Source organism: Bufo bufo, chromosome 6 (assembly GCF_905171765.1).
Source record: "Bufo bufo chromosome 6, aBufBuf1.1, whole genome shotgun sequence".
Classification (NCBI taxonomy): Eukaryota; Metazoa; Chordata; class Amphibia; order Anura; family Bufonidae; genus Bufo; species Bufo bufo.
This window is the reverse complement of record NC_053394.1, coordinates 20,636,679-20,660,450: the sequence shown is the minus strand read 5'-3', so window position 1 is coordinate 20,660,450 and position 23,772 is coordinate 20,636,679. Positions and strand designations below refer to the sequence as shown.

Here is a 23,772-nt window from a genome sequence, read left to right as displayed (position 1 = left end):
CATTACGGCCATGCCTCCAGGCAACCTAAGGGAAGAAAAAACCGCACCTGTGCCTGCGTGAAGGGGAGGAAGGAGGGGGGGGGGTGTCGCCATAATGGCTGCAAATAAGACCCAGAGAGCCTCATGGTACGGAAGGGGCTCTGATCGCAAAGCTTGGACAGTAGGAATACCCCTTAGAAGCCATAGGCACAGGTGCACCGCAATCGGACATGGCAAGCACGAGAGGTTAATCTATAATACTGGACAGGAGACTGGGGGAAGCTAAAACAAGCACCACATATGAAAACTCGCCTGCCCAGCGGTGCCCAGTACGGGACCCGGTAAACGCTTCAGGGGAAGAGGGGCGGGGGTTAGGCGAAGCGATCTAGCTTGCGCCATGGGAGCTAAAGGAGGCCGTCCAAAGCAGCAGGGGGGGGGGGGTGAGGACCCCATATTGCCCTACATTACCGGGGAGACCAACAATCCCGCCCGGCTTGCTTAGCCCTAACGCCATGGAACAGAAGCTAGGAAGGGGGGGGGGGGGGCGGTAACACAGCGCAGCACCACAGGATGGGTCGAAAGAAACGGCGCACACACGCGGGAAGCTGGGGGATAATAAAAGTCGGGGGGGGTTAGGAGGAACGGCGAGCAGACCGCCGGACCTTCGCTGAAGCGCTGGATCTGCATGTATACCGCAGCAGCAGCTGCACAAAGCCCCAGAAGCAGGCACAGGGGAGGAGGATGGCAGGGTAAAGCTCAAGCTGCTCAAACAGAGCACAGCTAACCCTCCCCTCCTCATGTAACTCACCAGGGAGCAGCTCAAAAGGGCAGAACCACCTGTGGACTCCTGGTATGGACAGAGCAAAGGGGTATGTCCATACCAATCTGCTTCCACTTGCAAGAGGAAGTGACCAGGACAGAGATGATGTATATGTGACCTTCAGGATTTCCTGCACCGCCCTCATCCTGTCTAAGGAGGTTCCCCAGTGATTAACCCTCAATGACCCTAATCTGCAACCTACTTAACCATTACTGAGACGGGGCCAGATTCCTAAATGCCCCTAAGGGGAAAAGGGGGGGGGGAGGACCATCAGTCCCTAAGCACCCTCCCTATATAGTCAGGCGCTTTCCAGAACGTTAATGCCTCGCCTCAGGCTCTGATGGCAGAGCGTGCAAGTCACTCGGGTCTTGTCGGTAGGACATTGTTTAACCACCTCCGGACCGCCTAACGCAGGATCGCGTTCCGGAGGTGGCAGCCCTGCGCAGAGTCACGCATATATGCGTCATCTCGCGATGGCCGAGATTTCCTGTGAACGCGCGCACACAGGCGCGCGCGCTCACAGGAACGGAAGGTAAGAGAGTGGATCTCCAGCCTGCCAGCGGCGATCGTTCGCTGGCAGGCTGGAGATGTGTTTTTTTTAACCCCTAACTGGTATATTAGACGCTGTTTTGATAACAGCGTCTAATATACCTGCTACCAGGTCCTCTGGTGGTCCCCTTTGTTTGGATCGACCACCAGAGGACACAGGTAGCTCAGTAAAGTCCCACCAAGCACCACTACACTACACTACACCCCCCCCGTCACTTATTAACCCCTTATTAGCCCCTGATCACCCCTGATCACCCCATATAGACTCCCTGATCACCCCCCTGTCATTGATCACCCCCCTGTCATTGATTACCCCCCTGTAAAGCTCCATTCAGATGTCCGCATGATTTTTACGGATCCACTGATAGATGGATCGGATCCGCAAAACGCATCCGGACGTCTGAATGAAGCCTTACAGGGGCGTGATCAATGACTGTGGTTATCACCCCATATAGACTCCCTGATCACCCCCCTGTCATTGATCAACCCCCTGTAAAGCTCCATTCAGACGTCCGCATGATTTTTACGGATCCACTGATAGATGGATCGGATCCGCAAAACGCATCCGGACGTCTGAATGAAGCCTTACAGGGGCATGATCAATGACTGTGGTGATCACCCCATATAGACTCCCTGATCACCCCCCTGTAAAGCTCCATTCAGATGTCCGCATGATTTTTACGGATGCACTGATAGATGGATCCGATCCGCAAAACGCATCCGGACGTCTGAATGAAGCCTTACAGGGGCATGATCAATGACTGTGGTGATCACCCCATATAGACTCCCTGATCACCCCCCTGTAAAGCTCCATTCAGATGTCCGCATGATTTTTACGGATGCACTGATAGATGGATCCGATCCGCAAAACGCATCCGGACGTCTGAATGAAGCCTTACAGGGGCATGATCAATGACTGTGGTGATCACCCCATATAGACTCCCTGATCACCCCCCTGTCATTGATTACCCCCCTGTAAAGCTCCATTCAGATGTCCGCATGATTTTTACGGATGCACTGATAGATGGATCGGATCCGCAAAACGCATCCGGACGTCTGAATGAAGCCTTACAGGGGCGTGATCAATGACTGTGGTGATCACCCCATATAGACTCCCTGATCACCCCCCTGTCATTGATCAACCCCCCTGTCATTGATCACCCCCCTGTCATTGATCACCCCCCTGTCATTGATCACCCCTCTGTAAGGCTCCATTCAGATATTTTTTTGGCCCAAGTTAGCGGAATTATTTTTTTTTTTTCTTACAAAGTCTCATATTCCACTAACTTGTGTCAAAAAATAAAATCTCACATGAACTCACCATACCCCTCACGGAATCCAAATGCGTAAAATTTTTTAGACATTTATATTCCAGACTTCTTCTCACGCTTTAGGGCCCCTAGAATGCCAGGGCAGTATAAATACCCCACATGTGACCCCATTTCGGAAAGAAGACACCCCCAGGTATTCCGTGAGGGGCATATTGAGTCCATGAAAGATTGAAATTTTTGTCCCAAGTTAGCGAAACGGGAGACTTTGTGAGAAAAAAATTAAAAATATCAATTTCCGCTAACTTGTGCCAAAAAAAATAAATTTCTATGAACTCGCCATGCCCCTCATTGAATACCTTGGGGTGTCTTCTTTCCAAAATGGGGTCACATGTGGGGTATTTATACTGCCCTGGCATTCTAGGGGCCCCAAAGCGTGAGAAGAAGTCTGGTATCCAAATGTCTAAAAATGCCCTCCTAAAAGGAATTTGGGCACCTTTGCGCATCTAGGCTGCAAAAAAGTGTCACACATCTGGTATCGCCGTACTCAGGAGAAGTTGGGGAATGTGTTTTGGGGTGTCATTTTACATATACCCATGCTGGGTGAGAGAAATATCTTGGTCAAATGCCAACTTTGTATAAAAAAATTGGAAAAGTTGTCTTTTGCCAAGATATTTCTCTCACCCAGCATGGGTATATGTAAAATGACACCCCAAAACACATTCCCCAACTTCTCCTGAATACGGCGATACCACATGTGTGACACTTTTTTGCAGCCTAGGTGGGCAAAGGGGCCCATATTCCAAAGAGCACCTTTAGGATTTCACAGGTCATTTACCTACTTACCACACATTAGGGCCCCTGGAAAATGCCAGGGCAGTATAACTACCCCACAAGTGACCCCATTTTGGAAAGAAGACACCCCAAGGTATTCCGTGAGGGGCATGGCAAGTTCCTAGAATTTTTTATTTTTTGTCACAAGTTAGTGGAAAATGCTTATTTTTTTTTTTTTTTTTCATACAAAGTCTTATATTCCACTAACTTGTGACAAAAAATAAAAAGTTCCATGAACTCACTATGCCCATCAGCGAATACCTTGGGGTCTCTTCTTTCCAAAATGGGGTCACTTGTGGGGTAGTTATACTGCCCTGGCATTCTAGGGGCCCAAATGTGTGGTAAGGAGTTTGAAATCAAATTCTGTAAAAAATGACCTGTGAAATCCGAAAGGTGCTCTTTTGAATATGGGCCCCTTTGCCCACCTAGGCTGCAAAAAAGTGTCACACATCTGGTATCTCCGTAATCGGGAGAAGTTGGGGAATGTGTTTTGGGGTGTCATTTTACATATACCCATGCTGGGTGAGAGAAATATCTTGGCAAAAGACAACTTTTCCCATTTTTTTATACAAAGTTGGCATTTGACCAAGATATTTATCTCACCCAGCATGGGTATATGTAAAAAGACACCCCAAAACACATTCCTCAACTTCTCCTGAATACAGAGATACCAGATGTGTGACACTTTTTTTTTGCAGCCTAGGTGGGCAAAGGGGCCCATATTCAAAAGAGCACCTTTCGGATTTCACAGGTCATTTACCTACTTACCACACATTTGGGCCCCTAGAATGCCAGGGCAGTATAACTACCCCACAAGTGACCCCATTTTGGAAAGAAGAGACCCCAAGGTATTCGCTGATGGGCATAGTGAGTTCATGGAAGTTTTTATTTTTTGTCACAAGTTTGTGGAATATGAGACTTTGAATGAAAAAAAAAAAAAATCATCATTTTCCACTAACTTGTGACAAAAAATAAAAAATTCTAGGAACTCGCCATGCCCCTCACGGAATACCTTGGGGTGTCTTCTTTCCAAAATGGGGTCACTTGTGGGGTAGTTATACTGCCCTGGTATTCTAGGGGCCCAAATGTGTGGTAAGGAGTTTGAAATCAAATTCAGGAAAAAATGAGGAGTGAAATCCGAAAGGTGCTCTTTGGAATATGGGCCCCTTTGCCCACCTAGGCTGCAAAAAAGTGTCACACATCTGGTATCGCCGTACTCAGGAGAAGTTGAGGAATGTGTTTTGGGGTGTCTTTTTACATATACCCATGCTGGGTGAGATAAATATCTTGGTCAAATGACAACTTTGTATAAAAAAATGGGAAAAGTTGTCTTTTGCCAAGATATTTCTCTCACCCAGCATGGGTATATATAAAATGACACCCCAAAACACATTCCCCACCTTCTCCTGAGTACGGAGATACCAGATGTGTGACACTTTTTTGCAGCCTAGGTGGGCAAAGGGGCCCACATTCCAAAGAGCACCTTTCGGATTTCACAGGTCATTTTTTACAGAATTTGATTTCAAACTCCTTACCACACATTTGGGCCCCTAGAATGCCAGGGCAGTATAACTACCCCACAAGTGACCCCATTTTGGAAAGACGAGACCCCAAGGTATTCGCTGATGGGCATAGTGAGTTCATAGAACTTTTTATTTTTTGTCACAAGTTAGTGGAATATGAGACTTTGTAAGAAAAAAAAAAAAAAAATCATAATTTTCCGCTAACTTGTGACAAAAAATAAAAAGTTCTATGAACTCACTATGCCCATCAGCGAATACCTTAGGGTGTGTACTTTCAGAAATGGGGTCATTTGTGGGGTGTTTGTACTGTCTGGGCATTGTAGAACCTCAGGAAACATGACAGGTGCTCAGAAAGTCAGAGCTGCTTCAAAAAGCGGAAATTCACATTTTTGTACCATAGTTCGTAAACGCTATAACTTTTACCCAAACCATTTTTTTTTTACCCAAACTTTTTTTTTCATCAAAGACATGTAGAACTATAAATTTAGAGCAAAATTTCTATATGGATGTCGTTTTTTTTTGCAAAATTTTACAACTGAAAGTGAAAAATGTCATTTTTTTGCAAAAAAATCGTTAAATTTCGATTAATAACAAAAAAAGTAAAAATGTCAGCAGCAATGAAATACCACCAAATGAAAGCTCTATTAGTGAGAAGAAAAGGAGGTAAAATTCATTTGGGTGGTAAGTTGCATGACCGAGCAATAAACGGTGAAAGTAGTGTAGGTCAGAAGTGTAAAAAGTGGCCTGGTCTTTCAGGGTGTTTAAGCCATGGGGGCTGAAGTGGTTAAAGAAGTGCCATGCCAGGGAACTCTTTGAAGCTGCCTTTGTGGGGCTGGGTCCCTGTTGGCGATGTCCAGTAGCAGGCGAACTCTGGGGGCGGCGGCTCGTCTGCTTTGGCCCCCTGCTCCCTCTTTGGCTTCGCTGTTGTCTCGGTCTCACCACTACCTCTTCCTCTGAACTGTGAAAGTCATCGCCACGACCTTCAGTCCATGTGGGGTCTAAGACCTCATCGTCCTCTGCATCGTCTTCCACCCAGTCTCTCTCCCTGACCTCCTCCTGTTCAGTCTGCACACTGCAAAAAGACGCGGCAGTGGGCACCTGTGTTTCGTCATCATCAGAGAGTCGGTGACTCTGCTGTGGTGGTATTCCCATGTCCTCTTCATCTGGAGACATAAGTGGTTGTGCGTCAGTGCATGGTATGTCTTCCTCCACTGGGGAAGGGCTAGGTGGACGCCCCTGGGAAACCCTGGAAGCAGAGTCTTCAAACAGAAGAAGAGACTGCTGCATAACTTGTGGCTCAGACCGTTTCCCTGATATGCTTGGGGGTGATGTGACAGACTGATGGGCTTGGTTTTCAGGTGCCACCTGTGCGCTTTCCGCAGAAGACTGGGTGGAAGACCATGTGGTGAACGTGCTGGAAGCACTGTCGGCCACCCAATCGATTAATGCCTGTACCTGCTCAGGCCTTACCATCCTAAGAGCGGCATTGTGCCCCACGAGATATTGCGGTACATTCTGCCGGCTAGTTGAGGGAGTTCGTTCCCTACTGTGTGCGCCTGGGGCCGAACGGCCACGTCCTCTACCAGCAACAGAGGCTCCACGGACACCACCACGACCGCGTCCTCGTCCCTTAATAGTATTTTTCTTCATTGTTGCGATTCAACTCGCACCACAATGAAATATATTATTTTTTATAAGCAAAATTCCCTCACTGGAATACTTTCAGTCTTTTGACTGTATGGATTACAGATGGAATGACTGTTATATGTGAGTACCGCTTTCTTTGACAGATTCTAGTATGGGTACATATATGTTTTCCCAACCCCAGCACATTAGTTTGCTAATTCCAGATGTATGAAACGCAGGCCTAACTGTATCTAGTATATTGAACGCCAGATAAACTAACTTGGCCTTTTTTAAATAAAAAAAAAATTCCCTCACTGGAATACTTTATGGCTTTTCACTGTATGGATTACAGGTGGACTGGTATTAGTAGGGGTGACACAAGCACACCCAAGTCCCTGATGTAGGATTTCTATGGCACAGACCACTATTACAAGTGATTAATGGACGTTGGGAGAGATTGTGCTGCAGCACTAGTCCCAAGATGGCCGCCGCCTATCAGCCCAGTAACATGTGCCACAAAATGGTCTGCACAACCTTTAAAAAAAATAGCCTTGGACTGTGCTGCTAAATCGCTATTGGTCTGAATCCCAGGTGTAGATGTCTGACTTGTTTGGAGCTTTGGAATGCACACTGTGGCAGCTTCTGCTGCAGCACTACAAGTCGCAAAATGGCGGCCGGCGGTCAGCCCAGGTACATGTGGATGGAAAAATCACTCTGGCCACTCTAAAAATAGCCAATCCCTATCAAAAAAGCAGCTCAGCTGCAGTTGTTCAGATGAATCACAGGTGGAGGAGAGAAATTTGCTTCCAGTTATTCAATTATCCCTGCCTATTCTCGCCCTAGCATCAGCTGCGTCTAACCCTGTTCTATTCACATCGGGAGTGAGCACGTCCCGACGTGCGCACAAGCTTATAAGAGGCTGAGTCACATGCTGCACTTGGCCAATCACAGCCTTGCCAATAGTAGGCATGGCTGCGATGGCATCTTAGGGCAAGTAGTATGATGCATGTTGATTGGCTGCTTTGCAGCCTTTCAAAATGCGCCAAAATACATGCCGAACGACGAACCCGAACCCGAACTTTTACGAAAAAGTTCGGGTTCGGGTCCGTGTCACGAACACCCCAAAATTCGGTACGGACCCGAACTATGCTCGAACTGTTCGCTCAACACTAGTGGTGACCCCTAACTCACCTTAAAGGTTGGCACCTGACTGTCCTGACGTCCCTAGACGGGTTCCTCACCCGTACGCCGATCACGTGCCTAAACCCTGGCTTTCCCTAAGATGAGCCCTAAGTAGTGAATAGGGTGGTGGGGACACTAGTCCTCACCACTAACACTAAAGGAAAACACCAAGGAGAGGACAGACAATACAGACAAACATATAATCCCAGGTGGGCGACAACAGCGGACAACAAAAGCCCAACAGGGATCCGGAGGGTTGCGCTCTGGAACAACAACCAGGAATCACAGCTACACAGCTCCAGTGGGTCAGTATAGAAGTCCAGGCAAAAGCTCTTGACACCCTCGTAACAGATGCAAGTGGCAATTACACTTAACCTGCAGTGACCCTGCTGTCTCTGTATGCTTTCCCTACAGTCAATTTAACATATATATCTGATTACTGCAGCAATACCCAAAGAGTGGCAGCAATCTACCTGTGTGTATTAAGGTGAAATTGAGCTTAAAGCATCAATCGTCCGTTTAACTTCAAATGTGTCAGCAGTTCAACAAGATGCAGATGGAGATATATTAGACTGCCCATTACTTATGAGGCACAGTAATTCTATATATAAATTAAGAGATTAAATGTGTAAGCAGTTCAAAAAGATGCAGTTGGCAATTTATTTGACCGCCCTTCATACTGAAGCACAGTTATTCTATATATAAATTAACAGTTTATCTAGGATTGTGGCAGCAGGTGAACAAGATGCACGTGGCGATTACACTCAACCTGCACTGTCCTTGCAATCTCTCTATGCTCTCCCCACAGTGTCTAAAAACTCTCCCTATGATCTCCCTACACTGTTCCTGAACTCTCTGTATCTAATATTGTACAATTAAAAGCTTTCTGCAACACTATTCTTAGCACATAAGCACTTGCCACATGTCTCCCTAAGCTCAGCTCATAGTGGTGGAGACCACGCGGGAGGAAACTTTTAAAAGGGCTGTGATATCACAAGGGATGGCTATCTGCTGATTAGCTAGCTGCATGACATAATTGGTAATTTTGAGTTCCTGGGCTTCTCATTTTCACTTTGTAACATGTGCATCAGCCATTTTAGAAAATATCTGATTCGTTACCACAAAGCGCAAAGAAATTCGGCTTTCCAGCAAATTGAATTTTTCCTAAACATCAGATAGAATTCCGCTTCGGATGGGCATACTGACAAAAGCATAATTTTAGGTACAACTACTCTAATTATATAATCAGTTTTACTAGATAAAACACAACAGTAAGAATGTCTATGGTAATGTGACACATGTGCAACCAATCCCATGCAGAGCATGACGTGATCACACACATAGAATTTATCAGTTACAGGAACACAACCTAAAGGCAAACAACATATTGTATGCTGATTTACCTTACAGGATAAAAATATCCAAACCCAAGGTAACAAAAATATCAACCAAATAGGTCAAAAGAACATTGAGAACATAACCTTCAACTACAGTTTTCCTTTAATAGTTTAGATTTTGCGGATATTAACTAACTTTCCCTTGAGTGAGGAGGGGGTAGAGGAGTGATATCATGATAGCTCTTGGGTATATATGTCTGTAGTTTACGCTCAACACTTGTTCTGGATCAATTTCCACTATAAAACTCCTCCTGATCTGTATGCTCCTCGGAGTTTAGTGGCTGTCTTCTATGATACATACATTATTCACTTTGATACTTTTTAGTTTTCTACAGCTTTCTATGAGGAAAGAAGCTAACTTTTTCAATTTGCTACATGTGTGATGTACAGTGAATATAAAAAGTCTACACACCCCTGTTAAAATGTCAGGTTTCTGTGATGTAAAAAAAATGAGACAAAGATAAATCATTTCAGAACTTTTTCCACCTTTAATGTGACCTATAAACTGTTCAACTCAATTGAAAAACAAACTGAAATCTTTTAGGTAGAGGGAAGAAAAAATATAAAAATAAAACAATATGGTTGCATAAGTGTGCACACCCTTAAACTAATACTTTGTTGAAGCACCTTTTGATTTTATTACAGCACTCAGTCTTTTTGAGTATAAGTCTATCAGCATGGCACATTTTGACTTGGCAAGATTTGCCCACTCTTCTTTGCAAAAACACTTCCAAATCTGTCAGATTGCGAGGGCATCTCCTGTGCACAGCCCTCTTCAGATCACCCAACAGATTTTCAATCTGATTTAGGTCTGGGCTCTGGCTGGGCCATTCCAAAACTTTAATCTTCTTCTGGTGAAGAGATTCCTTTGTTGATTTGGATGTATGCTTTGGGTCGTTGTCATGCTGACAGATGAAGTTCCTCTTCATGTTCAGCTTTCTAGCAGAAGCCTGAAGGTTTTGTGCCAATATTGACTGGTATTTGGAACTGTTCATAATTCCCTCTAGCTTAACTAAGGCCTCAGTTCCAGCTGAAGAAACAGAGCCAAAAAAGCATGATGATGCCACCACCATGCTTCACTGTGGGGATGGTGTTCTTTTGGTGATGTGCATGCTGTTTTTGCTCCAAACATATCTTTGGAATTATGGCCAAAAAATTCAACCTTGGTTTCATGAGACCACAACACTTTTCCCACATGCTTTTGGGAGACTTCAGATGTGTTTTTGCAAAATGTAGCCTGGCTTGGATGTTTTTCTTCGTAAGAAAAGGCTTTCATCTTGCCACTCTACCCCATAGCCCAGACAAATGAAGAATACGGGAGATTGTTGTCACATGTACCACACAGCCAGTACTTGCCAGATATTCCTGCAGCTCCTTTAATGTTGCTGTAGGCCTCTTGGTAGCCGCGTCTTTTCATCAATTTTGGAGGGACGTCCAGTTCTTGGTAATGTCACTGTTGTGTCATATTTTCTCCACTTTATGATTAATGTCTTCACTGTGTTCCATGGTATATCTTATGCCTTGGAAATTCTTTTGTACCCTTTTCCTGACTGATACCTTTTAACAATGAGATCCCTCTGATGTTTTGGAAGCTCTCTGTGGACCATGGCTTCTGCTGTTGGGATGCGACTAATTTCAGGAAAGACCAACTAGAGCTGCTGAACTTTATTTGGGGTTAATCAGAGGCACTTTAAATGATGGCCGGTGTATGCTGACGCCTATCTAATATGAATTTAAATGCGATTGCTTAATTCTGAACACAGCTACATCCCCAGTTATAAAAGGGTGTGCACACTTATGCAACGACATTATTTTAGTTTTTTTTTTGTTTTCTCCCCTAAAGATTTCAGTTTGTTTTTTAATTGAGTTGTACAGTTTATAGGTCACATTAAAGGTGGAAAAAGTTCTGAAAAGATTTATCACAAAAACCTGACATTATAACAGGGGTGTGTAGACTTTTTATATCCACTGTATATGACTGTATATAATATGGCTCCTTGTATACAGTTTTCCTTTTATAGTTTAGATTATGCAGATATTAATTAACTTTCCCTTGAATGAGGAGGGGGCAGAGGTGTGATATCATGATAGCTCTTTGTTTTATATATATATATATATATATATATATATATACAGTACAGACCAAAAGTTTAGACACACCTTCTCATTCAAAGAGTTTTCTTTATTTTCATGACTATGAAGGCATCAAAACTATGAATTAACACATGTGGAATTATATACATAACAAACAAGTGTGAAACAACTGAAAATATGTCATATTCTAGGTTCTTCAAAGTAGCCACCTTTTGCTTTGATTACTGCTTTGCACACTCTTGGCATTCTAATGATGAGCTTCAAGAGGTAGTCCCCTGAAATGGTCTTCCAACAGTCTTGAAGGAGTTCCCAGAGATGCTTAGCACTTGTTGGCCCTTTTGCCTTCACTCTGCGGTCCAAACCATCTCGATTGGGTTCAGGTCCGGTGACTGTGGAGGCCAGGTCATGTGGCGCAGCACCCCATCACTCTCCTTCATGGTCAAATAGCCCTTACTTTCAAAGTTTTCCCAATTTTTCGGCTGACTGACTGACCTTCATTTCTTAAAGTAATGATGGCCACTCGTTTTTCTTTACTTAGCTGCTTTTTTCTTGCCATAATACAAATTCTAACAGTCTATTCAGTAGGACTATCAGCTGTGTATCCACCTGACTTCTCCTCAACGCCACTGATGGTCCCAACACCATTTATAAGGCAAGAAATCCCACTTATTAAACCTGACAGGGCACACCTGTGAAGTGAAAACCATTTCAGGGGACTACCTCTTGAAGCTCATCAAGAGAATGCCAAGAGTGTGCAAAGCAGTAATCAAAGCAAAAGGTAGCGACTTTGAAAAAAGTATTATATTTCCATTTTTTCCTCACCACACATCTGAAAAAACAGGACATTTACTTGGGTGAAGATAAATTGCAGTACCATTCACAGTGTATGGACAACTATGGGGGCTGTTTCTGAAAGAAAGCACAAATATTTACCCAAAAACACTAATGCATTTTAAAATATTAATAAAATTAATTTAGGATTACAAATAGATTTGTCAAATTTTTGCAGGAGCATGCAGGTCAGATTTGGGAGAACACAACATCTTTGCCAGTGAAGGCACCGAACAGTTCATCAACTCCGCCAGAGTCATCAGACATGGAAGCTACAACTCCAGAACCCTGGACAACGACATCATGTTGATCAAGTTGGCCTCTCCCGCCACCCTCAACTCTTACGTCAAGGCTGTTGGTCTGCCCGGTGGCTGCGCTGCTTCTGGAACCAGCTGTCTGATCTCTGGATGGGGCAACACCCTCAGCAGTGGAAGTAAGTCAAGTACTGCCAATAATGTTACTGGAGCGGCAAGTAAAAATGAGTAGTGGTTATTTACACTATGTAAGATGGAGTTTACATAGAGGTGGGAATTACTGATACAAAATGAGCTGAAGTTTCTTCAAAGGTGGATTTTGCTGATGAGGAGTGAAGTTATTTTAAGACAAATCTAATAAATTTTGAATGGACTTAATTGAGTAAAACATTAAACATTTTCTAGGACCTCAATGATTGCTCGGTGTAGAAACTGTTAAAAGGATGTTTGTTTAGAATTTTGTATGTTTTTATAGGTCTCATAATATATCAGATCCAATGTAAATCTTTTTAAATATTTTTCACATATTAAGCTTAAGTGGATCACTGAACACAGCTGACAATTCATGTGTAGCAAATAGTAACAGACCCATGATTAATGGATATTAAGGGTGTGGAAAAATATGTGTCATATAGATATGAACCACGAACTGCTATGGTGTAGAAACCATACTGTATCAGGGAGCATAAAGCTTAAAAGGGTTTTCCCAGAATTTAAAACTAAGTATCTATCCTCCGGAAAGGTCATCAATATCTGATCGGTGTGGGCCTAACACCAAGAATCAGCTGTTTGAGAAGGCACTGATGCTTGTTATAGCACCGCGAACTTCTAACAGCTTAGTCATTGGTCACATGGTCTAAGCTCAGCTCAGCCCCATTAATGCGCTGAGATGCAATACCAAGCATAGTTGCTATACAATGGACGGCACTGTGCTTGTTGAGCAGAGAGAAGGCTTTGGCTCTGATATGAGAGCCGGTGCCTTCTAAAACAGTTGATCATCAGGGGAATCCGAGTGTTGGATTCCCACCTATCAGATACTATTGAGTGATGACCCATCAGTGGAATAGTTTAACAGTTAAAAAATTCCAGAAAACCCCTCTAAAAGTCAAAGAAAATGTGCAAACACTGTGAATTATCATTTTATGTTTTTCGCTACATACAATATGCTGATACATCAGTGCTTTAAGTGGGCCAAAAGAGGTGCCGGTACTCTATTAGGCGCCGGTGCTCCCCCCCCCAATACTGAGCATGAAAATACCCTTAGAAAGTACCCTGAAAAAGAGCTACTGTAGAAAGAGCTACTGAACATAAATAAAATGTGCAAAAGGGTATTGAACAAAATGTTGTACAAAATGTACATTAAATAATTTATAAAAATTATAATAACATACTAACCATAGAACAGTAAACAGTAAACAGTAAAACATAAACCTGAGCCTTGAAGATGAAGGTTAATTTCTTTACCCCTGAAAAATATACAAAAGCAGATTCAATACAATCACAGTACATCAAATGAAAAATGAAAAATATTGTACAAATCATTTTACCTAGAAAAGGCTCCAGCACGTTTTGGGCTCCACTTTCCTTGCACTTTTGGCTTCGCAGTTTGTGAAGGCTGCACTTCTCCTCCCTTTTGCCAGCCATGTCTGCACATATGTTTGTGCATTAAACTGATCCAAGGGTGGTCCGTTGCATTTCAGGAAGATCAGATTTGAAAGCCTTTTGATGTCGAGAGAGTTTCTTTTATCTGTCAAAGTATCATTCATTGAGCTGAAAGCTCGCTCGCATTCACTTGTTGATACTGCAATGGTGTGGACAGCTTTAAGAAGAGGCTTCAGGTCTTCTGGTGTCTTGGAAGCTTTAAGGTCTTTATACTCCCTAAATCCTTGGACACTTTTCCTCTCCCCAACTCTGAATCTCTGACATAAACGTCTGACCGCTGCATCACCATATTGAATCTCAAGAGATGCAGGCCAGGAGTCAGACTGGAGGACCTTGATGTCTGAGAGGAGGTGACTGTCTGTCTTTTCAGATGAGGTTCTACTGACATGTGAGGAAGTTGTTGGAGTCATCCTGCACTTAACATTTTCAGCCAGGCTACGGAAAAATTGCCCAGGGTTGATTTTTATAACCCTCTCATTTTCATGCAGGCATACATTTCTGAAGATTTTCTTATTTTCAGCCTCAATGGCAATTTGTGTGTAGGGACCAGGTGTGGATACCATTGACTCAAACACCCGGATCTGTCGGTCCAGCTGCCTGTCGGCTTGATCCAAAGTCATGTCACGTCTCTGGAGCATTCTTGAGAGGTCACTGAGTTCTGTGAGAGCGTCATACATGATGCCAAGATTGACCACAAAAGAAACAGTAGTGAGAACATCATTGAGTCCTTTGTATTTTGCTCTCTCTCTTGAGTCCCTGCTGGTATCAGCAGCAGCACTTGTAAAGTGTACCTGCAAAGCTGGGTAGTTCTCCCATACTGCTTTCACCGTTCTCTCACTTGAAGCAACCCAACGCACTGATAAAACACGGCCTATCACAAGGAGACGCTGTCCAACACTGTGAGCACTCTCTGTTAACTCCCTTTGGTTTTTTGGGGATGCATGGTAGAGGGAGTAAATCTGATCTAAAAATATTTTAAAGTGGTTGATTCCTCCAACCTCCTTCAAAACATCACAAACTGCCAGTTCCAGTCTGTGATTGGAACAATGCCAGACAAACAGGTAAGGGAATTTGGAACAAAGCTGCGCAGCAACTCCTGCTTTCCTCCCAAGCATCACTGAGGCTCCATCACAAGCAAATGCCAACAAATGTTCCTGTAGGTAGTGAGGGTCAAAGCCATTATTATGAAGACATTCTAACAGTGCTTCAGTGATGTCATTTGCTGTGGTCCCCTGCAGCTCAATGAGTTCAAAAAATACTGTGTCTGGCTGTTCATTGGAAATAGCTGATCGCAGGCACACGACAAGGACAGACTTTCCACTTATTGTAGTCGATTCATCAATGAGCACACACAGTTTTCTTTCATTCATCACTATGTCATTGACTACCTTCTTTTTCATTTCAGCTGCAATGTGATCCAGTATATTTGCACACGAGTTATTAGAGTGTAAAACTCTGCCCATCTTGACACCATTTAAGACTTGCAACTGGACATCTATTGGCATGTCTGTAAAGGGACGCCCATGCTTGCCAATCTTATAAGCTGTTCTAAACACATTGCAAGTTGAGGCGTATTCAGCCTTTCTCATATCTTCAATGTGTTTTTGCATTGTATTTTGTGTTGCCTTCTCTTTTATTTCAACTGCTTTCTTGTGATAAATTGAGTCTCTGTGCTCTTTAATTTTCTTTCGTAGTGAGCTTTGTTGTGCAGCCTTGTCCCTTCCATAAGACGAGATTAAGCACCCACTCCACTCCTGCGACACTCTCTGCCCTTGCTGCATGTCTACACGAGCACAAACTTGACTACACACACTACAGCCCAACTTTCGATTTTTGCTTAGCAGCCACTTGTAATTTGTGGAGAAATACTGTACTTGTGCTTGGGACCAACATTCTGGCCACTCATGCTCGGCAATGCGGCTGTTGTCATCGGTAGAAGTGATGTCACTCTCGTCCTCTACGTCACTTGTGAGAACCTGATCGACCGCGGCACAAGTGCTGCTTTCATTAGCTTGTGTCTGACTCTGACCTGCAGCGATATTCTGGTTTGGTGGGGGGTCAGCCAGCGAGTCCTCTGATTCTGACCTTGTTCTTTTGCTACTTATAAGCCAGGAGAGAATCTTAAAGCGTACCTGTCAGATCACCCAAAAAAAACTAAACTGTTACATGTTGCTCAGTATCTCATCCTGATCATGTACATATACTTTCTATGGGTCTATGACCGACATTTGTCTCAGACTTAGCTTTATTTCTTGGTAATGATAATACCATTTATGTAAAGAGGTAGAGCTTATATTACAGTACAGTATTAAAATATATATATATATATATATATATACACATACAGTACAGTATTAAAAAGTAATGTGCAGGGGTCTGATGTGCAGGGGGGTACTGGTACAGAGAGGAACGAATGTGCGGTGGTGGGGGGGGGTCCTGGTACATAGAGGAACTAATATATATGTGTGTGATGGGGGGGTCTGATGTGCAGGGGCCCCCTACACATCAGACCCACCCATCAGACACATATATACTAGTTCCTCTATGTACCAGTACCCCCCCCCCCCCCACCGCACATTCGTTCCTCTCTGTACCAGTACCCCCCCGCACATCAGACCCCCCCCCCCCCCCTCATCACACACATTAATTCCTCTCTGTACCAGTACCCCCCTGCCAGGGGGGGGGGGGTACTGGTACAGAGAGGAACTAATGTGTGTGGGGGGAGGGGTGGTGCCTGTCACTCACCAGTACTCTTCAGAAGTTGGATTCCAAAGCAAAGTCGATGTTCTTTGCTGCACCGTCCGACTCCCGACTCCAAGGAGGACCAGTCACTGGTCGCCGCACTGATCGCTCCTCACAGGCGCGCGGGAAGGAGTTGACGTCACCTAACGTGAGGTCAACTCCCTGCCTGCGCCAGCCTGAGCCGTACTCTGCAACGACCCGCCCCCCTCCACTAGCTGCCCAGCCAACGACATTAGGGAGGAGATACTGCCAGCTCTCCGCTGCGCTCCGGTACCGGAAACCCACGTACTGGGCGCACGGAGAGGTGCTGGTACTCTCCAGGGCAATTTTTGGAAGTGGCGGTACTGAGTACCGCCGCGTTCCGGCCCACTTCAAGCACTGCTGATACTTTATATTCACTTAGTTTTAGCAAACATGCCCAGCCTCCTGCAGTGCCTGAACGCCCCCATCCTGACTGCCGCCCAGTGTAGCAGCGCCTACCCAGGAGAGATCACCACCAACATGATCTGTGTTGGATACATGGAAGGAGGCCAGGATTCCTGTCAGGTACATGAATCTTCTTCATCTCATAGTTTTCAGATCTGTGACTGTAGAAGGTGGACTTTTACGAGGACATATAGTCATCAAAAGACCGTGATTCCCATTTCATGAAGACGACCTATCATGACAATGTGTTTATATGAATGTATCATAACAAAATCAAAAACTTGTTTCTCTAAATTTTGCAATTTAACAATATTGTGAGGATAGCAGATTCTTAAAGGGATGATTTAGTCCAGGGTTAGGCTTAAAGGGCAAAACTTTCTTTCTTTCCAATTGTATTGAATTAAAAAAAAAAATGTATATATATGTACTGTTCAATGACAAAATTCTGCTCTGGCATTAATTTGTAACCACATTGCTTCCCTCATTAAAAAAATTAGAATGGACATCACAGAGGCTCATTGAAAATTCCACTGTATTTGTAGATGCCATATTTGAGAGACACTATTTGAGGGAGCAGAGGTGTACCTGAATTGAGTACAGAGTTCACACTCAGGACATGCTAAAAGATGGTCAAAGATCCTACAGATTATTCATTACCTCCAGTTGATTCAAAGTCTAACATTTTGTCTCTATATTTTCTCAGGGTGACTCTGGTGGACCCGTGGTCTGCAATGGACAGCTCCAAGGTATTGTCTCTTGGGGATATGGCTGTGCCCTCAGGAACTATCCTGGTGTCTACACCAAGGTCTGCAACTACAACTCCTGGATCTCCAGCACCATGGCTGCCAACTAATCTTTCTCTGTGTTTCTTGTCATTTGTTGCTCTGTTACTGGATGCTAACACCTATCATAGTAACAGTTAGCTTTCTAATAAATAATACAAAATAAAATTAAAAAAATCTCATTTTTATTTGGATTTATCACCTTCAATCATCCTTAAAAAAATATATTTGAGTCCAGCAACTTATTCTGAAGCAATTTAAAAAAATGAGGGGGGCCTCTTCATAACTTCGGCGGATCCACCGCCACATTTAAATGTAAGATAGCTTCCTTGCTGTCTTACTTTTTGACCATTTTATACACATGAAAAATAAAAATCACTGCCCACTTCACACCCATTTTCTTAGACGTGGGGTAAGCGGGAAGAAGTCGCAGATTGCGGCTCAAATAACGCAGTATTTCTGTTTAATAAATGACTCCCTAAGACTTCATGCGCTTGACCGTATTTTTCATTTATTTGCCCTCTGCATTTTTTGTGGCTAGAACATTAAACCTTAATTTCTTTAGTGCAATTCACATTTCAATAAAAAGTCAGTACTTCAGATTATAACATATAGGAGGGCAGGAAGCTGGAGAGTAAGGATAAGTGAACCAGTTCAGAGTGAACTGGGTTCGGTCCGAACTTTGCTATTTTTCTGATGGCAGACAAACCAAAAGATTTTCAGATTTGTTTTAGATGAATGTACTGCACATATTGGGAGAAAAAAGCACTAGAAATGAAGAAGAAGTGTTTTCACATGATTCTAAGAGGGGTTGGGGGGGGCATGCTCTGATTGGCTCCCAGGCTTACATCCTGGATAAGCCAATCAGTGCTGGAGCAGGCAAGGATGTGCCTTTGTAGAACAAGCAGAACTCCATCCTGTGCTGGGCTGTGAATGAGCGTGGATGCGAGTGATGGTGTCTGCCAGGAAAACGATCTTAGGGAGTCAGGGACAGTGAGAAATCAATCAAGCTTATTGCCAGGGAGAGTGAAGGGAAAGGCTAGGATTCTAAAGAAGAATTGTTTGTCTTTTGTAGAATACAGGCATACAAGCGGGGCAGCTGATAGCCAGGGAGAGAGAAGAAAGGAGCTGTGGCTGGCTGTTACTGGTATCAGAAGTGCAGGTACTGCAATGCAGACCTCAAAAGCAGCTACCTGCAAGCAAATGTTTTAATTTTTCCTTTTTTTTGTGAGGTTCAATTTAATATATATGTGATTACTGCAGCAATACCCAAGGTGTGGCAGCAATCCTCCTGTGTGTATTAAGCTGAAATTAAGCATCAAGCCTTAATTGTACATTTACCTATTTTTACTTTCCATATGGTTGCAATTTACATATTTTTTTTTTTTAGGGGGGGTTCAATTTATTTAAGCTGCATATTTATATACTGTAATTACTGCAGCAGTACCCACGGTGTGGCAGCAATTTAATAATGTCTATTAAGGTTAAATTTAGCATCAACACTCAATCGTCCATTCAGTTTCCACATGGTCAGAATTTATATTTTTTTGAGGGGGTTAAAATTAATAAAATTAATAAAAATTTGTAACAGCAGACAGCACCCTTCAGTAAAGCCAAAAACCAGTGTGCGCCCCTGCAGGAGCTGTGTCCAAATGGCTACTCAGTGGAACAAAATAAAGAAATAGAGGCAGCGCCAAAAAAGTAGTGGAGAAAAAAATGTCTATTTAAAGGGGTTGACCAGGTTCAAAGCTGAACCCGGACATACTCATAATTTCACCCAGGCAGCCCCTCCTGACATCAGCATTGGAACAGTTCATGCTCTGATGCTCTCCCTTGCCCTGAGCAGGATCGCGCAGGGAAAGGGCTCTTTTAATTACTATAACACACTGCCGGGCGGAGGCTTCCGCCCAGCAATGTTTTCAGTAACGTCTCCGGCTCTATTGGGCGGACTTTAGCGCTGCTAAAGCCCACACATCAGTGCCGATGACGTCACTGGTCTCACTGCTGGGCGGAAGCCTCCACCTGGTGGCAGCCCGAAGGAGAGCCCAATTCTCCACAAAATGCCTTTTCCAAAACTCCACAAAATGCCTTTTCCCTGAGCGATTCAGCGCAGGGCAAAGAAGAGCATCAGAGCATGAACTGCTCCGATGCTCTTGTCAGGGGGGCTGCAAGGGGGAAACTCTGGGTATGTCCAGGTTCAGCTCTGAACCCGGACAACCCCTTTAATGCATTTTGTGGCAGTCCAAACATATGCTTTTTAATCCCATTTGTTAGCTGTAGATTTACTTTGCATTAATAATAGGAGTTTACTATAAACCACCTAATATACCAGAGTCCACAGAAAATCTACTACTAAACAAGATAGACAAGGCGGCAAATCATATTAAGGTGGTTATTATGAGGGACTTCAACTACCCAGATATAGACTGGAAAACTAAAACTTGTATATTTCATAAATGAAACAGGTTCTTGGCAATAACCAAAGACAATTACCTCTCCCAACTGGTTCAGGACCCGACTAGAGGGACGGCCATACTGGTCTTAGTATTAACCAATAGGCCTGACAGAACAGCAGAAGTGCAGCTTGGGGGACACCTGGAAAATAGTGACCATAAAGTAATAACCTTCCAATTATTATTCAAAAGAGCATTTCTACAGGGAGGAACAAAAATACCAAACTTCAAAAAGAAAAATGTAGCCAACTAAGAGAGGCCATAGGCCTAACTAACTGGACATAGTCCTCAAAAATAAAAATACAGCCACAAAATGGGATATCTTTAAAAGCATCCTAAAATCTCATTGTGAGAGGTACATACCGTATGGGAATAAAAGGTTAAGGAACAAAAAGAAACCAATGTGGATGAATAGAACTGTAAAGAAAGCAATAAATTACAAAAAGAAAGCATATAAATCACAAAAACAGGAGGGTAGCACGGAAGAACTGAAAAACTATAAGGAAAAAAATATAACATGTAAAAAACAAATAAAAGCGGCCAAACTAGAGACCGAGAGATTAATTGCCAAAGAGAATAAAACTAACCCTAAAATGTTCTTCAATTATATAAATGTTAAAAAGTATATATCTGAAGGTGTCGGCCCTTTAAAGAGTAATGAGGGGGGAGTCGCAGAGAGCGACGAGGAGAAAGCAAAGCTGTTAAATATTTTTTTCTCCAATGTATTCACTGAGGAAAATAAACTGTCAGGTGAAATGCAGAATGTAAAAATAAATTCCCCATTAAAAGTGTCCTGTCTGACCCAGGAAGAAGTACATCAACGACTTAAAAAGATTAAAATAGACAAATCGCCAGGACCGGATGGCATACACCCCCTTATCCTAAGGGAATTAAGTATTGTCATAGCCAGACCCTTATTTCTGATATTTAAGGACTCTATACTGACAGGGAATGTCCCACAGGATTGGTGCATGGAAAATGTGGTGCCAATATTCAAAAAGGGCCCAAAAACAGAGCCTGGAAACTATAGACCGGTAAGTTTAACATCTGTTGCGGGTAAACTTGTCCAGCAAATGTTGATCGCGCTGCCTTCTGAGTGCAAAGTTCCAATCCCAGACCTTTCTTTCCAATGCTTAGGTTATTCCACCTTGTAGCCAAAAACAATCGGTTACCAGAGGCTAGGTGCACTCACGTACACCTGCACCCTAGAGGGAAGTATTAGTACAAATAGTGAAGTTCCACAAGGTAATATCACAATCAGCAGGTTTTATTCTACTTACAAAAGATCTTAAAATCTCAGTCATAAAAACAAATCTTTTTTCATCACAAATCCACCCGACCCAGGTTTCGCCAGTCTAGCTTCGTCAGGGGCGATGATATCGTGCCTCACAGGTGCAGTATTTATTGAGCCACGATCCCTTCAAGGGCCGCCCATTACTACACATATCTTTTTCTCCTCCTTTTGGATGTTCACATAAAACAATTGGTAAACAAAATTCTCAAAGCCCACTCAGGCTAAAGGTATTCTAGTGTAAAATAACAACATAGCATCAATGAACAGAGCATACAATACAAAAACATTAACACTCAAACCACATGACTCACCGCGAGCCAATAGCAGCCCACTATATTCGCTTCATTCACAATCGAGCATCCAAGGACAGCAGCAATACACCACCTGAAGGCGTGACACTGCAAGGAAGGACTCCCACTATCCTACACAGATCCACAATGGTAATGACACAGCCCCTGTCTCTCTCTTCAATATATATAGATTGGGGACCTTGAAACCAGCAGGGCTCAATGTGGAGTTCGATCTAAAATCACAATATGTCCAGAATAGTGTGCAAATCAGAAGAAAAATCTATGTAAGTGGCAAAAATAAGTAAATAAATAAGTGGGTATATCAATTCCAACCAGTAGGGAGTAGAGTGGATCAAAATTGCAAAAAATTATAATACACAAATATTGCAGAGGTGCAACAAAAAGTGATATTCCTCAAACGTGCTCAAGAAAAAAATAGTCACAGTGACAGAATGAACATGCTGCCAAATATATGGAGATTCTCCGCAATGGTAATATCAGAGTTGTTTCCCTCGAGAATGTAGCTGATAATTACTGATTAGTGTTCATATACACTGCTCAAAAAAATAAAGGGAACACAAAAATAACACATCCTAGATCTGAATTAATTAAATTTTCTTCGGAAATACTTTGTTCTTTACATAGTTGAATGTGCTGACAACAAAATCACACAAAAATAAAAAAATGGAAATCAAATTTTTTGACCCATGGAGGTCTGGATTTGGAGTCACACTCAAAATTAAAGTGGAAAAACACACTACAGGCTGATCCAACTTTGATGTAATGTCCTTAAAACAAGTCAAAATGAGGCTCAGTAGTGTGTGTGGCCTCCACGTGCCTGTATGACCTCCCTACAACGCCTGTGTGCATGCTCCTGATGAGGTGGCGGACGGTCTCCTGAGGGATCTCCTCCCAGACCTGGACTAAAGCATCTGCCAACTCCTGGACAGTCTGTGGTGCACCCGTGACATTGGTGGATAGAGCGAGACATGATGTCCCAGATGTGCTCAATTGGATTCAGGTCTGGGGAACGGGCGGGCCAGTCCATAGCATCAATGCCTTCATCTTGCAGGAACTGCTGACACACTCCAGCCACATGAGGTCTAGCAGTGTCTTGCATTAGGAGGAACCCAGGGCCAACCGCACCAGCATATGGTCTCACAAGGGGTCTGAGGATCTCATCTCAGTACCTAATGGCAGTCAGGCTACCTCTGGCGAGCACATGGAGGGCTGTGCGGCCCTCCAAAGAAATGCCACCCCACACCATTACTGACCCAATGCCAAACCGGTCATGCTAGAGGATGTTGCAGGCAGCAGAACGTTCTCCACGGCGTCTCCAGACTCTGTCACGTCTGTCACATGTGCTCAGTGTGAACCTGCTTTCATCTGTGAAGAGCACAGGGCGCCAGTGGCGAATTTGCCAATCTTGGTGTTCTCTGGCAAATGCCAAACGTCCTGCACGGTGTTGGGCTGTAAGCACAACCCCCACCTGTGGACGTCGGGCCCTCATATCACCCTCATGGAGTCTGTTTCTGACCGTTTGAGCAGACACATGCACATTTGTGGCCTGCTGGAGGTCATTTTACAGGGTTCTGGCAGTGCTCCTCCTGTTCCTCCTTGCACAAGGACGGAGGTAGCGGTCCTGCTGCTGGGTTTTTGCCCTCCTACGGCCTCCTTCACGTCTCCTGATGTACTGGCCTGTCTCCTGGTAGCGCCTCCATGCTCTGGACACTACGCTGACAGACACAGCAAACCTTCTTGCCACA

The 23,772-nt window shown here is 43.7% G+C and overlaps 2 protein-coding genes across 10 annotated transcripts in view; one reads left to right on the top strand and one right to left on the bottom strand.

The window, feature by feature from the left end:
• Positions 1 to 23,772, bottom strand: part of LOC121006028 (M1-specific T cell receptor beta chain-like) — a 961,123-nt gene that overhangs the window by 655,333 nt on the left and 282,018 nt on the right. The window lies entirely within an intron of this gene.
• Positions 12,305 to 18,040, top strand: LOC121006052 (trypsin-like). The gene is made up of 3 exons (XM_040438944.1): positions 12,305 to 12,536; positions 17,171 to 17,307; positions 17,891 to 18,040. The coding sequence occupies exons 1-3, from the start codon at positions 12,407 to 12,409 to the stop codon at positions 18,038 to 18,040; spliced, it is 417 nt and encodes a 138-aa protein (XP_040294878.1). The 5' UTR covers positions 12,305 to 12,406.

What these genes read in the sequence shown, in the direction of transcription:
- LOC121006052 (XM_040438944.1), top strand. Translation starts at nt 12,407, where the DNA reads ATGTTGATCAAGTTGGCCTCTCCCGCCACCCTCAACTCTTACGTCAAG. An exon ending in CAACACCCTCAGCAGTGGAA is followed by an intron (nt 12,537 to 17,170) that starts GTAAGTCAAGTA and finishes ACTTAGTTTTAG; the next exon opens with CAAACATGCCCAGCCTCCTG. An exon ending in GAGGCCAGGATTCCTGTCAG is followed by an intron (nt 17,308 to 17,890) that starts GTACATGAATCT and finishes ATATTTTCTCAG; the next exon opens with GGTGACTCTGGTGGACCCGT.